The sequence below is a fragment of the Miniopterus schreibersii genome, assembly GCF_964146895.1.
Source record: "Miniopterus schreibersii genome assembly, chromosome: 2".
Classification (NCBI taxonomy): Eukaryota; Metazoa; Chordata; class Mammalia; order Chiroptera; family Miniopteridae; genus Miniopterus; species Miniopterus schreibersii.
This window is the reverse complement of record NC_138102.1, coordinates 177,690,807-177,703,146: the sequence shown is the minus strand read 5'-3', so window position 1 is coordinate 177,703,146 and position 12,340 is coordinate 177,690,807. Positions and strand designations below refer to the sequence as shown.

General features: G+C 52.7%; 2 protein-coding genes across 2 annotated transcripts in view; one reads left to right on the top strand and one right to left on the bottom strand.

Moving 5' to 3' along the window:
- SYN3 (synapsin III) overlaps positions 1 to 12,340 on the top strand; it is a 365,786-nt gene that overhangs the window by 124,847 nt on the left and 228,599 nt on the right. The window lies entirely within an intron of this gene.
- TIMP3 (TIMP metallopeptidase inhibitor 3) overlaps positions 432 to 12,340 on the bottom strand; it is a 51,013-nt gene continuing 39,104 nt past the window's right edge. The window contains exons 2-5 of the mRNA XM_081129892.1: positions 12,183 to 12,265; positions 6,217 to 6,328; positions 5,420 to 5,541; positions 432 to 4,321 (exon numbers count right to left, since the gene is read on the bottom strand). Coding sequence (XP_080986018.1) covers positions 4,124 to 4,321; positions 5,420 to 5,541; positions 6,217 to 6,328; positions 12,183 to 12,265 — 515 coding nt within the window. The 3' untranslated portion in view covers positions 432 to 4,123. The remainder of the gene's footprint in view (positions 4,322 to 5,419; positions 5,542 to 6,216; positions 6,329 to 12,182; positions 12,266 to 12,340) is intronic.

The following is a 12,340-nucleotide window of genomic DNA, read 5'->3' as shown; positions in this document are numbered from 1 at the left end:
AGGCAGGCGTTTGGCATCAAGGACCGCTCTTTGCAGCCTTTCCCTCCCCACCTCCACGTGGTTGAGATTCTTAGGAAGAAAACAGGGCAGGCCAAGTCAGGGCTCCAGTCTGGGAGTACCTGTACCACTAATAGGTAGTTAGATAAAGATCCAGATTCTGGAGAACTCTGAGACTTCTGGCCATAAGATCAGGGAGCAAGGTCAAGGCTGGAGCAGCAGCCAGGAGGAAATCTAAGAACCTCTCCTGAAATTCTCCCTGCCTGGGAAACGACTGGGGCAGGTGGGTCCAAGCTGCAGAGGTGAGTGGAGCGAGGGGAGTATGTAGGGGCCTGGAGCCAGGGCAGGCAGGACTGGCCAGCTTCCCAGGCCCTCCGCGATCTGTATCACCCCCGACGGCGGTCAGGACACAAGGAGGCGAGAGACTGCAGGTGTGTGATAGAAATAAAACCACTTTACTGTTTAGAATCAAGGACACACTATAAAAAGTGAACATTATGCAACATTACAAGACAATATACATTCACGGAATATAAAATTCATAAATAACATGGAGGAAAACTGTAAACAGTGCTACGAAATTTAGCAACAAATACATTCCTTCTGGACAGGGTTTTCTCTGGTTGGTGTCTCTCCATCACTTCTGGGTCTCAGGGCAGCAGACTGGCTAAGGGGGAAGGCGGGGGTGTGGGAGACTAGGGGGCCCTCTCCGAGCGTGAACCGGTCTCTAACTCTTCCCCTTCTCGCACCTCCTAAGAGCCATTTAGGAGGCTGTTGAAACCTCTCTCTCCTGCCCATCCCCATTCTGTTTTCCTTTTGCCATCCGACCTTCAAAGCGTTTGTTTTTCTTGTATAAAACTATTTCAGTGGTATTTTTACTTTAGGCAGCCGGGAGCCAAACACTTAGGTGTCATCTTAGGATAATCCATGTTGGCCATCAAGCACAGGGTGACGGGCTGGGGCAGGGAAGGGTATCATCTCCCTCGGTGCCTCTGAGACAGAGCTGTCCCTATAAATCGTCTCTTTCTTAAATTGCCCGAGAACCATGGTATGAAAAGTGGTGCTCGTGGGCTATAGCTTGACCACCGTTCAGGTCTGGGGCTGTGTGAGGGTGAAGCCCAGGAGGAGTCTCCCAGTATTATGTGCCCTGCCAGCTGGAGCACTGGACTGAGAGGCAGAGCTTGGGCTGGGGTTTCCTGGGGAGGGAGGCAGGGAGATGGCCAGGGGACGCCGAGACCTTGGAATTCCGGCTCTCATGGCCCAGGATTTAGGAGAAATCATGGCTTTCCAATTGGATGGCCATAGGGACTAGTGGGGAAAAGGGGTGGGAATGACCGGCAGACTGCCCGGGGCCGGTTGATACTGAGCAAGGACACGAATGCACTTGCCGTTTCCCCCGCCTCCTGCCTGCTCCGGGAAGCACAGGGCGCTGACCGAGAGGAGGCCGGAGGGTCTCGTGCTAGTTCCTTCTCGCTTCCCCCGTTCGCCAGTCCAGCTGCCTGCACAGAAGTATTTACCCTCCATTCCACTGTAGAATTTGATTCGGGAAAATGGTGGCATGTGGGTTTCATTTTTTTTTTTCTCTTAAACACAATGTACACATATTACAGCCTACACATGACATGATTTAGCAAAATAAAACGTTCACGATATGATTGAAATATAGAAGTGTCTCAGCTACATAAATGACTTTAAATTATACAGTAAGTGAACAGGTGAAATATACAAAGCTATAGCTTAGAGAAAGCTCAACAACCGCCCTCTGACAACACCGCTTTGCAAAGGGCCCTTCTTAGCCCAGGACCTGTTCTCCTCACCAGGGCCTGGCAAATGGCCTGCGGTCCCGCCCAACTTGTCTGCAGGGAAATTTCAGGTGACTCGTGCTCAGGCCTCACCCCAACTCCCTGCTGTGTGAGTGGAGGTGACCCCAGCAGGGACCAAGAATGGTCAGATGCCTCATGGAGGAGAGGCTCATGTCAGCGGCTGTGGGAGGGCACTTGGACAGGTTGGATTAGGGGTTCCGCCTTATAAGACTTTGAGGTTGAAATAAAATCTTAAAAACACCAAGTCTGGGGCTTACCCCTTAAAAGCCACTGGCCTGCTGACCTCAGCTCCTTCTGCTCACACTGCCCCATCGAGATGGCAAAGCCTCCTGTTTCCTGCGTGCCAAATGTCGTGACCGCAAGGTGAAAGGTGCAAGGTCATGGGATCGGTCCTAAGGAAGCCGGATGCCTGTACTGTCTTCCCCTCTGGGGTTCGGCCAAGCACCTGCCTGGGCATTTGCGTGTGCGTGCGAGACATCACATGTCGCCTGCTTTTTGTTCTCCTGTTTCAATTGGCAGCTCTGTTTCCTAAAGCGGAATGAACTGAAGATACAGATACTAACAGAGGATAAATACCCATAATCTGAAAAAAGAGAGCAGTCATGTTACATGTCACCGCCCGCCCCTCCCCAATTCTGAAATACACATTATCGCCTACCCTCCGCATCTCATTTCAGCACTAAAACTTAAAATAATTTTATTTAATTGGAGAATTTATATTATAGTTTTATTTCAAAAAAAAAACAAAACACACACACAACAAAAAACCCTACAGCTGATTGCAGAGTCAGGCTTCCCCAGTGACCACCAATTTAATAAAACCATGAGGTGAGGACCTCAGGAGGTGGCGTTCACCCACCAGCGAGTTGGAGAAAGAGAAGCAACTGTCTCCAAACCCAGGAAAGGTGGCCATCGGGCCTTGGCGGGACACTCTGCAGCTTTCCCTCCGGTGCCCAGGCCCCTGACCCACACTCACTCTCATCTCCCATCTGAGCCCAGCCAGTAAGGCAGTTAAATGAAGGCCCCAAACATGAAGCAGGAGAAAGGAGTGGGGCAGAGGCCAGATGACCCCAGTTAAAGGAATGCTGAGGGTGTTCAGAATCTCAAATTTTAATTAAAATGAAAAAAAAAAAAGGCAACTTGGAATGTCATGATTTTCTTCAAACAAGCAACAACAACAAAATAGAGGAGATTAAACTATTGGTGTATTTGACAGCATCGAACAGAATTCTGTGTCCTATAAAAAAATCAGCGTATGTCCCTGTGTGTGTGTGTGTGTGTGTATGCAAAAGTGTGTATAAACACAGCCCCGTAGGTGAGCTAAACGCTACTTTGGAAATAGTATTCTCTACCCAAGTCTCCTTGGCTATATCTGTGGATAGTGTATGGTGTGTGCATGTCTCCAATTTACGTAAGGGCAAGCTCCCGGCCAGATCGACCAAAGAGTTATCCAGGAGGAAATCTTGCGGGGAGGGGGGAGGAAAGACAATCATCTCAGTCTTTCACCTGAGCTTTGTACAAGGCAGGCAAATTACCTCCTGACCTCAGGCAGGTGTTAAGTCTTCACGGACTAAGAAAGCTCTGTTATTCTGGCCTGGCTGTGTGCTCCAGACTTGGGGACATCTGGTCAACCCGAGCATCCCTGGGCTGGGGCAGCTATGTGTGCTGCATCCTCTCAGACCCTCCATCACAGCTTCTTCCTCCCCCTACCCCCCTTATATACAGAGAGACACAGACAGACAGAGTCTGGTTGGGACGCGCAGTAGCATCTCCTCGGTGTGCAAGATCCTCCGCATACCTTGAGTCTATCTGTTTGCTACCCTTGACTGATCCCGAACCAGCTGGCCTCTCAGCAGCGCCCTTGTCTGTTCCTTATGGGCTGGGGTGGAGGGGGGCAAAGGGCGGAGGGTCTGGGAGATGCCAAGCTGGGGAAGGAGAGAGTGGGCTAGGTATTACAGTGCCCAAATACGCTAGTTTTTTTATTTTTGTTTTCCTAAAAAAATATAGATTATGTTATCAGGAGGAAGAGGAGTGAACATTCCTCATTCTCTCTGGCATGGCACCGAAAATTCCCAGGGGTGGAAATAGGTGATGTCAAAACCAAAAAGAAGGGGTCGGGTGGGGCCAGGAGGATGTTTCCAAATAAACTCCGTATGACAGCACAGACTTTTCTTTTAAGTGTTCCAAGTGCTAAATTTTCGAGGAAACAGGCACTAATTTCATTGTCGTCATTTGGGAAGAGTTAGTGTCCAGGGGAAGCTCAGCGGGAAGGGAGGGAGGTGAGGCGGGGCAGGGTCTGGTGCTCAGGGGTCTGTGGCATTGGTGGTGCTCTTGTCTGGGTGGGCCCATCCTCGGTACCAGCTGCAGTAGCCACCCTTCTGCCGGATGCAGGCGTAGTGTTTGGACTGGTAGCCGGGGTAACCGAAATTCGAGAGCATGTCGGTCCAGAGACACTCATTCTTGGAGCTCACGAAGCAAGGCAGGTAGTAGCAGGACTTGATCTGCAATTAGAGAATAGCCAGTGGTTGGTAGACTCTGCCATGGAGGGCCCAGGTCTGATGCTGGCCCCAGTCTGGATTCAGAACCTGGAGCCACTGCAGGGGGAGCCCAGCCACATCAGGCCCTTAGTGAAAATAATATCAGTAATACTTGCTAACACTTACTGAGCACCTACTGTGTGCCAGACAGTCTGCTAAGCGTTGCTATGTTATTCGTTTTTATTCTCATAATAGATATAGCTCCCTTTTACATACAAGGTAATAGAGGCTCAGAGAGGTTAAGTAAACGCACAGCCAGGTCACACAGCCAGAAAGTGGTAGAATTAGACATTTGAGAGAGCTTTTCCCTCTCTGATGGTAACAAGCACAGATGAGCGATTGCAGCTGTTGTAGGAAATTGAGGAATTAGAAAGATTAAAACATAAACTTTGGAGTCTGGCTGCCCTAGGCTGGAAAGCAGACTTAATGAGCTGTGTGACCTAGGGCTAGTTACTTAAGGTCTCTGAGCCTTTATTTCTTCATCTGCAAAATGGGGATGATAGTAATAAAAACTGCAGAGTTATGAGAATCAAGTGAGAGAACAGCCCAGCTCCCTCCCACAGCAGGAAGGCTGTGCGCCTTGTCCCTGTGCTGGGGTCAAGGAGTTGGGCCTGGTTGGAGTCACCTGTAGTATGTGGCATCAGTGGTCCTGAGCCAGCTCTCCCGCCCAGGGTGGGGCCGCCAGAGTCAGCTGCTCGAGTGAGCCCACTTGGGACTACTTGGCAGGACCTGCCAGTATAAGGACCCTGTACCTGCTACCAACTTGAGCTGCAGGAGGGGCCAAGGACCCTGAAGAGCCCTTGTGTCCCAGCAGCTGCCAAGCGGGCAGCACAGAGGCGGCAGATGACAGCAAAAAGGCATTCTTCTCTCGCCTTCTTTGCCACTCAGCCTGGGGGCAGCATTCCTTTCCACCCCTGCTCAGACCTGCCCCTCTGCCCTGGCCCCTCTCTCCCCAGCACAAGGGCCCAGCACCCAGGATAGCAGGAGCTGGTAGAGCTGGTATTTCTGGAGCTGTGAGTCAGCACCCCCCATCCCATCCCGCCTGCCTGTCCCAGGGCTTACCTTGCAGTTACAACCCAGGTGATAGCGATAGTTCAGCCCCTTGCGCTGGGAGATGGTGAGCTGGTCCCACCGCTCCACGAAGTTGCACAGTCCTATGTACACCTTACCTTCATAGATACGGCCTAGGAAAGAGAGCACAAAGGGAGAGTTGTTTCTCCGGAGCCCAGCCCGAAGGGAAAGAATTCATACCTCCTGAGTACCCACCTCGGGCCAGGTACTGTGCTAGGTACGTTTCAGTCCTGAGATTTTATTATTTCACCCTCCCCTCCCCCTCTGAAGATGAATTGTATCCCCATTTTCCAGTTGGGGAAGATGAACTCAGAGAGGTTAAGGAATCTGCAGAAGGTCTCGGACCAGGAAGCACTGAAGCTGGGACTAGAGACCAACTCTTCACTTCCCCCGTCAGTGGCTTGGGGTTTGGTTTGGTTATTTCCTTTCCTACACTGACTGCCTAAAGGGGCGGGGAGGGGCTTTCAAAGACAGACCTAGTAGGTTGACTGTGAGTGGAGAGGAATGGGTCCTGCCAATCCCTTTTAATTTACAGTAGCACCGAGAAACCAAAACTAGATTTCTTCCACGGGCTCAGCGGTAGAGCTGAGACTAAAACCCAGCCCCAGGGTAGGAGCCTCAAGCTCCCACCCTGGCTACTCAAGGTGGACTTAACCCAAGACACTCCTCGCTGAGCGCATGGCACAGGTCCTCGGGACACTGCTGGTCAACCACTCCTCCTCTGTCCTTCTGCAGGAAAGGACAGTGGCCCTGGCCAGCCTGGCCCAGGTGCTAGCGTTGGCCGTTACCTGTCAGCAGGTACTGGTACTTGTTGACCTCCAGCTTAACGCCACAGAGACTTTCGGACGCTTCCGTGTGGATGTACTGCACGTGGGGCATCTTGCTGAACCCGCGGTACATCTGTGGGCAGGAGGCACGTCATGAGAGGCGGGCCAGGGCTCAGGAAGCATGCTGTCATTTGGTCTTTGGGACTCTGATTCCCCTAACTGGCCAGCGTGTGGCCAGTCACCAACCCACCCACCCCAGGTCTTTCGCTCGAGATGAGGCCACATAGTCTCCTCTTGTCTGAGCCATCACTGGTGACTGTCCAGCCGGTCACACCTCCTATTCCAACACCCCCACGATACTCCTCCAGAGACACACTTTTCTCAAATCCCAACACTTGTATAGAAATCCAGAGATGAATTTGCTGTGAAAGGGGTCCTGCCTGCCTCCAGCCTCAGGAACTAAGCTCCGAGAAGGCCGCCAGCCGGCACTCTCATGACATCGTTGTGACGTGCCCCAGTGTATAAGAGCACTCTCGCTCACACTCCCCTCACTGTACCCTCCCAAGGACCCTAGGAGGCAGGCATTCCTGTACCTGCTTTACAGATACGGTCACTGAGAGCAATTCTGTTTGGCTGGCGAAAGCTGAAGTCAAACCCAAGGTTCTCCATGCTCGTATCCTTCTGACCTCTGAGTGAAAGCTTTGGGTTCTTTTACCCCAGAAAAAGCACATACGCATGAACAAAACTCCTAGGTTTTTACTAAATACTTTATAATTATGAAATTGCTGATATTTGGGCATTTTTATCTACAGCATAGTCTAAGATGGTCGTTCTCAACTGGAGGCAATTTTAGCCGCACCCCAGGAGACATCTGGCAATATCACAGCTGGGAGGTGGTGGGGTGGAGGGGTTGCTTCCAGTGGATGGGGGCCAGGGATGCTAGTCAATATCCTGGGATGCACAAGGTGGCCCCCACAGCAAAGGATTATCTGGCCCCAAATGTCAACAGTACCCAGGCTGAGACATTCTACTCTAATAGCAACCCATTGGAAACCGTGACAGCCCTATGAGGCAGGAACTGTTGTGTCCATTTTATAGATGACCAGCCTGAGGCCCAGGAAGGTCAATGGCTTATCTAAGGCCACACAGTTGGTAAATGGCAAAGGTAGGGGTCCAAGCAGGGGAATCTGCTCCAGAGTCCACGCTCTTAGCCAGTATCCTGCGGTGCCTTCCACTGCAGCCTCACAAGTTCACGCCCAGGGGCCTGTGATGCAGGGAAATGCTCCTCGTGACCACGGAGCCTGCCCTATCAGCAGGCGCTCATGGCCACTGAATCCACGTGGCGACTCCGGGTCAAGTCCACGAGTGTTACGTGGGTCCAGATCTGCTGAGACAACTCTGTAACCGTGTCTGGTGGGGGTGGGGTAGGGCACCCAGGTGTTGCCCACGCCCATGATCCTCCAGTGCTCAGAATACACCCGCCCTGGACTCTGGTGGTCTCTGGGCTGATCCCAGGGGTTTACAGTAAGACCATGTCTCTGCATTAGCTCCCGGCGTGCGTTATTAATTTACTTACGGTAATTAATAAACCAGACAGCACCTCATTGGTGTCTCATCTAAGGGCCCCTGATTTGGTCTAATGGGCTATTTTCTTCTCCTTGTGTTCTAAGTGGCGACTGGCTGCGGGGTAGGTGGCCCACTAGGAGCTCCGCCGTCAGAAGGGGCCTGTTGGACCCAGAGTTTGGGAGGCTCTGGCTTTTGAGGGGAGCGCTCTTGCAGTCGTGTGCAGCCATCGGTGCCGATGGTTGTAACTTACCCGGCCCCCCTTCCTACCCTCCCCGCCGTGGGCCCGCTGAGGGAGGAAGCGCAGTCAGGCGCTGCGAGAAGGGCTATCCGCACCCGGTCCTCAACGATGCCGTGGGGAGCAGGGGCGTGTCGCCCCCCACTTCCTCCATGATAGATGGTGCCTCTCCGGCTTCAACAGGGGCCATGCCTGAGCGTGCGGCCGTGTGTGTAGCCGAGTCACCGTGCCATACATCAGATCCAGCCTCTATTCATCTTAGAACTGAAACTTTGTACCCTTTGGCCAGCATCTCCCCACTACCCCCAGCTCCCTGCTCCCAGTGACCTCCATTCTACTCTCTGCTTCTGAGAGTCTGGCTATTTCAGATTCCACATCAAAGTGAGATCCTGCAGTGTTTCTTTCTGTGTCTGGCTCATTTGACTTAGCACATCTTCCAGGTTCATCCTGTTGTCACAAATGACAAGATTTCTTTTTTATGGGTGAATGATATTCCACTGTGTCTGTGTGTGTCTCTGACACTTGGACTCTACAAGCCCCTGGGCCTCCCACCTTGGTGGTAGCTCCACAAAGTTCCAAGAAGTTCACTTCCCTTGGGGTGAAGGGACACAATGTGAGGGAGAAGTTTCTAAGTCTGAGGGAACTGGCACATTTCTCATGCAATATCCGATCTTCACGCTGCTAGGACTTGGCTGAGACACCAAGTACACGGTCTTTCTCTTATGGAGCGGCTGTCTAGCTGGGGAGGCAGAGCACGAGAATGGAGTCAGTCCCTGCACAAGGCTGGCGAGACCCAGACCATAAAGAGTCACAGGCAAAGGGAGGAAGAGATGCTGTGTGCTGGGGGCGGGGGTGTCGGAGAGGCTCCCAGCTGGAGCTTCAGAGGCAAGACCCTGCTAAGGAATCCCTGGGGGCCAAGCATTGCAATTGCCCAGCAGATCTATCCTGTCAGAGTCAGGACATGCACAGCTCATGACCAGTGGGCCTCCCCCTGGGTCCAGCTGGGACATAATGTCCCCCACGTGCTGTCCCCTGCAGCTGGCCTGAGAGCATGTCTCTACTGCACAAACTACAGCCCCTGGCCAAGCACACTGCTTTCCCATGGTAGCGACAGGAGACAAGGTCCCCATAGATTACAGCGGCCAGTTCTGGCAACTTCCACCTTTGCACCACAGCCCCGTGGCTCAGCTCCAGCTAATCTCCAAGTTTGGGTTTGCAGGGAGCTCCCTCAACATTCTAACACCCCTACCCCACCACCACTACCCCACCACCACTACCACACACCTAGGGGTCTCTGCACGCTCGAGATGTGCCTGAGAGACTGTCCAGAGGCTCTGGAATGAGCACGTGGGAGAGAGTCTGCCTATATCTCATCTGGGTGAGAAGGGTTTTTTGGGGAGGAGGCGGGGCTCTGAGAATGAAGGGAGAGGTCCAACAGGGTGGCTTGACTCCTCAGGCTCTCCAAGTTCCTTTAGGCCTGCTCTAAGGGAACCCTGGCTTCCCCCATCTCTGGGTAGACTCTCTAGTCAGCTAGAATAAAGTGCCCCAGGGACCAGTGCCAAAACTCACGCAGGCTGGCCTCCCTGGCCTCTCCCCCTTCCCTCCTACAAAGATTTTTTTTGTTCCACTCTTTGCAGGATATTGCAAGTCAAAAGCTACACTGCTGCACGACAAACCCATAAACTCAAGCTAATCTCTTTGTGTTCCCTGGGGGAACTAGGTACAAATGGGGTGGGGTGGCCCCCAAGGTGGGCAGGAATGATGAATCGGCCCACTGCTCCACCGCTCTGGAATCTCCGTGTAGGGGAGGACTATGTTTTGGCCCTGATTTGCCACTTTCTAGCTCTATGATCTTGACTCAAGTTGTATGACCTTCCAAGTCTCAGTCGCCTCCCCTCTAAAATAGAGGGTAATGTGTATCTGTTCCATAGAGCTGTTGTGGGGATTGAGCCACGCAAAGAGAGCAGGATATAGCAAACGCTCAATAAATATTACCCATAAGGAGTCTTGTATTCATTGCAACAAATATTATCTTTGTAGCCCCAGCTGGAAGCACAGTGCTAAGCACCCATAAGGTGAGAAAGGAGGGGAGAGAGAGGAGTCTCCTGCGTCACCTTCTCTGATTAACAGACTGGCACCTGGAGACCAGCAGAATTCAGGGACCTCTCTGGATAGACAGGCAGTGAGCAGTTCTATGGGTTATCTAAGATTGGGCTGGAAGGAGGGGCATAAATAAAAGGCATTAGATAGTGATTGATGATCACAGTAAGATGGCAGATCTAGGGAATCACACACGAATTGGGAAGGAATCCTGACACCTCAGTTTGGGGACCAGACATGCCTTTAATTAATTGCATGACTTCTGAGTAAATCATTTCCCCTTTGAGTCTCTGTCAGAAGTAAAATGAGGGATTTTATGTTCTAATGCCCAGCACCCTGGTTATGAACCTAGGTGAAGGATGGTGAATGGACAGCGTAAGACCAGCGTCCTGGAAGCGGGGGCGGGGGGCTCTGAAGCTAATGGACGAGCAAATGTTATTTGGCCTCGAAACACTCCCCCATCCCCCAGTGGCTGCTCTGACACCACTGAGTGGAAATAGGACATCTGCCCACAGGAAGGACTTCTGACCATGCTGGGGTTCAGGCCTGAAGAAAAAGGGACCCAGGAACCACTGCCTCCCAGGTCTCTCCTTGCAGCTGTCTGCTGGCCACAGAGAGTCTCCAACATGCAGGACTGTGCAGAGCAGGCAGGGAATGTTTCCTAAACCTCAGCTTCTGTCTAACGCGCTTTGGTTCACTCGCCAGCAGCCAGGGGTTGCGCAGTAGGTTTCTGGGTTGTTGTTGGTCCCCCCTCCACCCACTGTTCTCTCACCATGACCGTCCAAAGACATAAGCGGGTCCCATGACCAGGCTCGGGCAGCCAAGGGCAGCCAAGGGCAGCCGGCCAGGGCTGACTCTGGACATTACATAACCAGAAGGCTGTGGATGTTTCCAAACTCAAAGCAGCAGGTTCTCCTGACTTAGTACATCCAACCTCAGGCCTCAGGATGCAGAAAGAGAGGCCTGCAGTCCGCCTCTGGGAAGTATGGGCACCTCCCGAGGGCTGTGTCATCCCCCCTAATGCTGGGGGTGCAGATGTGAGCAATGAGTAAGGGGCTGGCAGCTCACCTGGACCTGAGTGCACCATCTCAAGTTTCTGATTTGTCACCCATGTGTCTTCTCTCTCCACCCAACTGTAGCTCCTAAATGCAGGAACCCCATTTTCCAAGGGGCCTCCACGGCTCCTGGCACATAGCGCTGTACACAGGGAGGTGCTTACAGAGGTGGGTGACGGGCCAGGGCCACATTATCCAGCACCTCAAGCAGCTCCTGTTTAGAAGCAACGTGGCCAGTGTCCCAGGGGCACCAAGCCCCGCCCCACACGGTTACCACATGGCAAAACCAAGGCCCAGGAAAGGGAGGGTTCCAAGGTCAGTGAGCTACTCAGGAGTGGAGCTGAGACCAGGAAGCAGGTTCTCTCGGTCTCGAATCCGGTGTCCATTTCCTTAAGGCGGACTTCCTTAGTGTGCTCACAATGGGAACATGCGCAGGGCTATGTTTAGTTGTATGAATGTGCTCAGCAAATGATGCTAACTAGCTGGGGTGCAAGAAGACCGTTAAAGCTGGGAAAACAGGCCAGAGGTCCCAGTTCCTACCTCACAATGAGGTTTCTGTGATCAGCACAAGTTCAGTGTAAAAATTCAAGGGCTCAAACCTAAGTTGCAACTTCAGTGGCTGCACAAGACCTGTAGGCATTGTCAAAACTCCAAGTCAGAGCTTGAAAGAGTTCATAAGACAGGCGGGGAGACTGAGGCCCAGAGATGATTGTGCTGTGAGTTGGCCAAGGTCTCATAGTTACCAGGTAACAAGGCTGTCTGTCTGCTGTCCGGTTCCAGAGCCCAGCCTCTTAACAGCCGCCTCTGAGGGACCCCACCTGCACTGGCTCTGGGATGAAGCAGCCACCATCCCCCCCGCCTTTCCGCCGCCTCAGCAACACCCTCTCCAGCAGGGCAGAAGGGCTGGACCTGGGGCTCAGATACTGAGCAAACTCACACCCTGGTTCCAGACTACCTGGCCTCCACCGGCCAGGCCTCTTCTGGCAAAACAAACCCACAAACCCTCCTGAAGCCAGGCTGCTGCCACTCACCTTCATCTGCTTGACGGTGTAGACCAGTGTGCCAAAGGGCCCCTCCTTCACCAGCTTCTTCCCCACCACTCTGGCCCGGATCACTGCAGAAAAGGCAAGACAGAGACAGAGAGGAGGTTAGCGAGGCCCGAGCCACAATCGGGTGGACATCCAGCCGA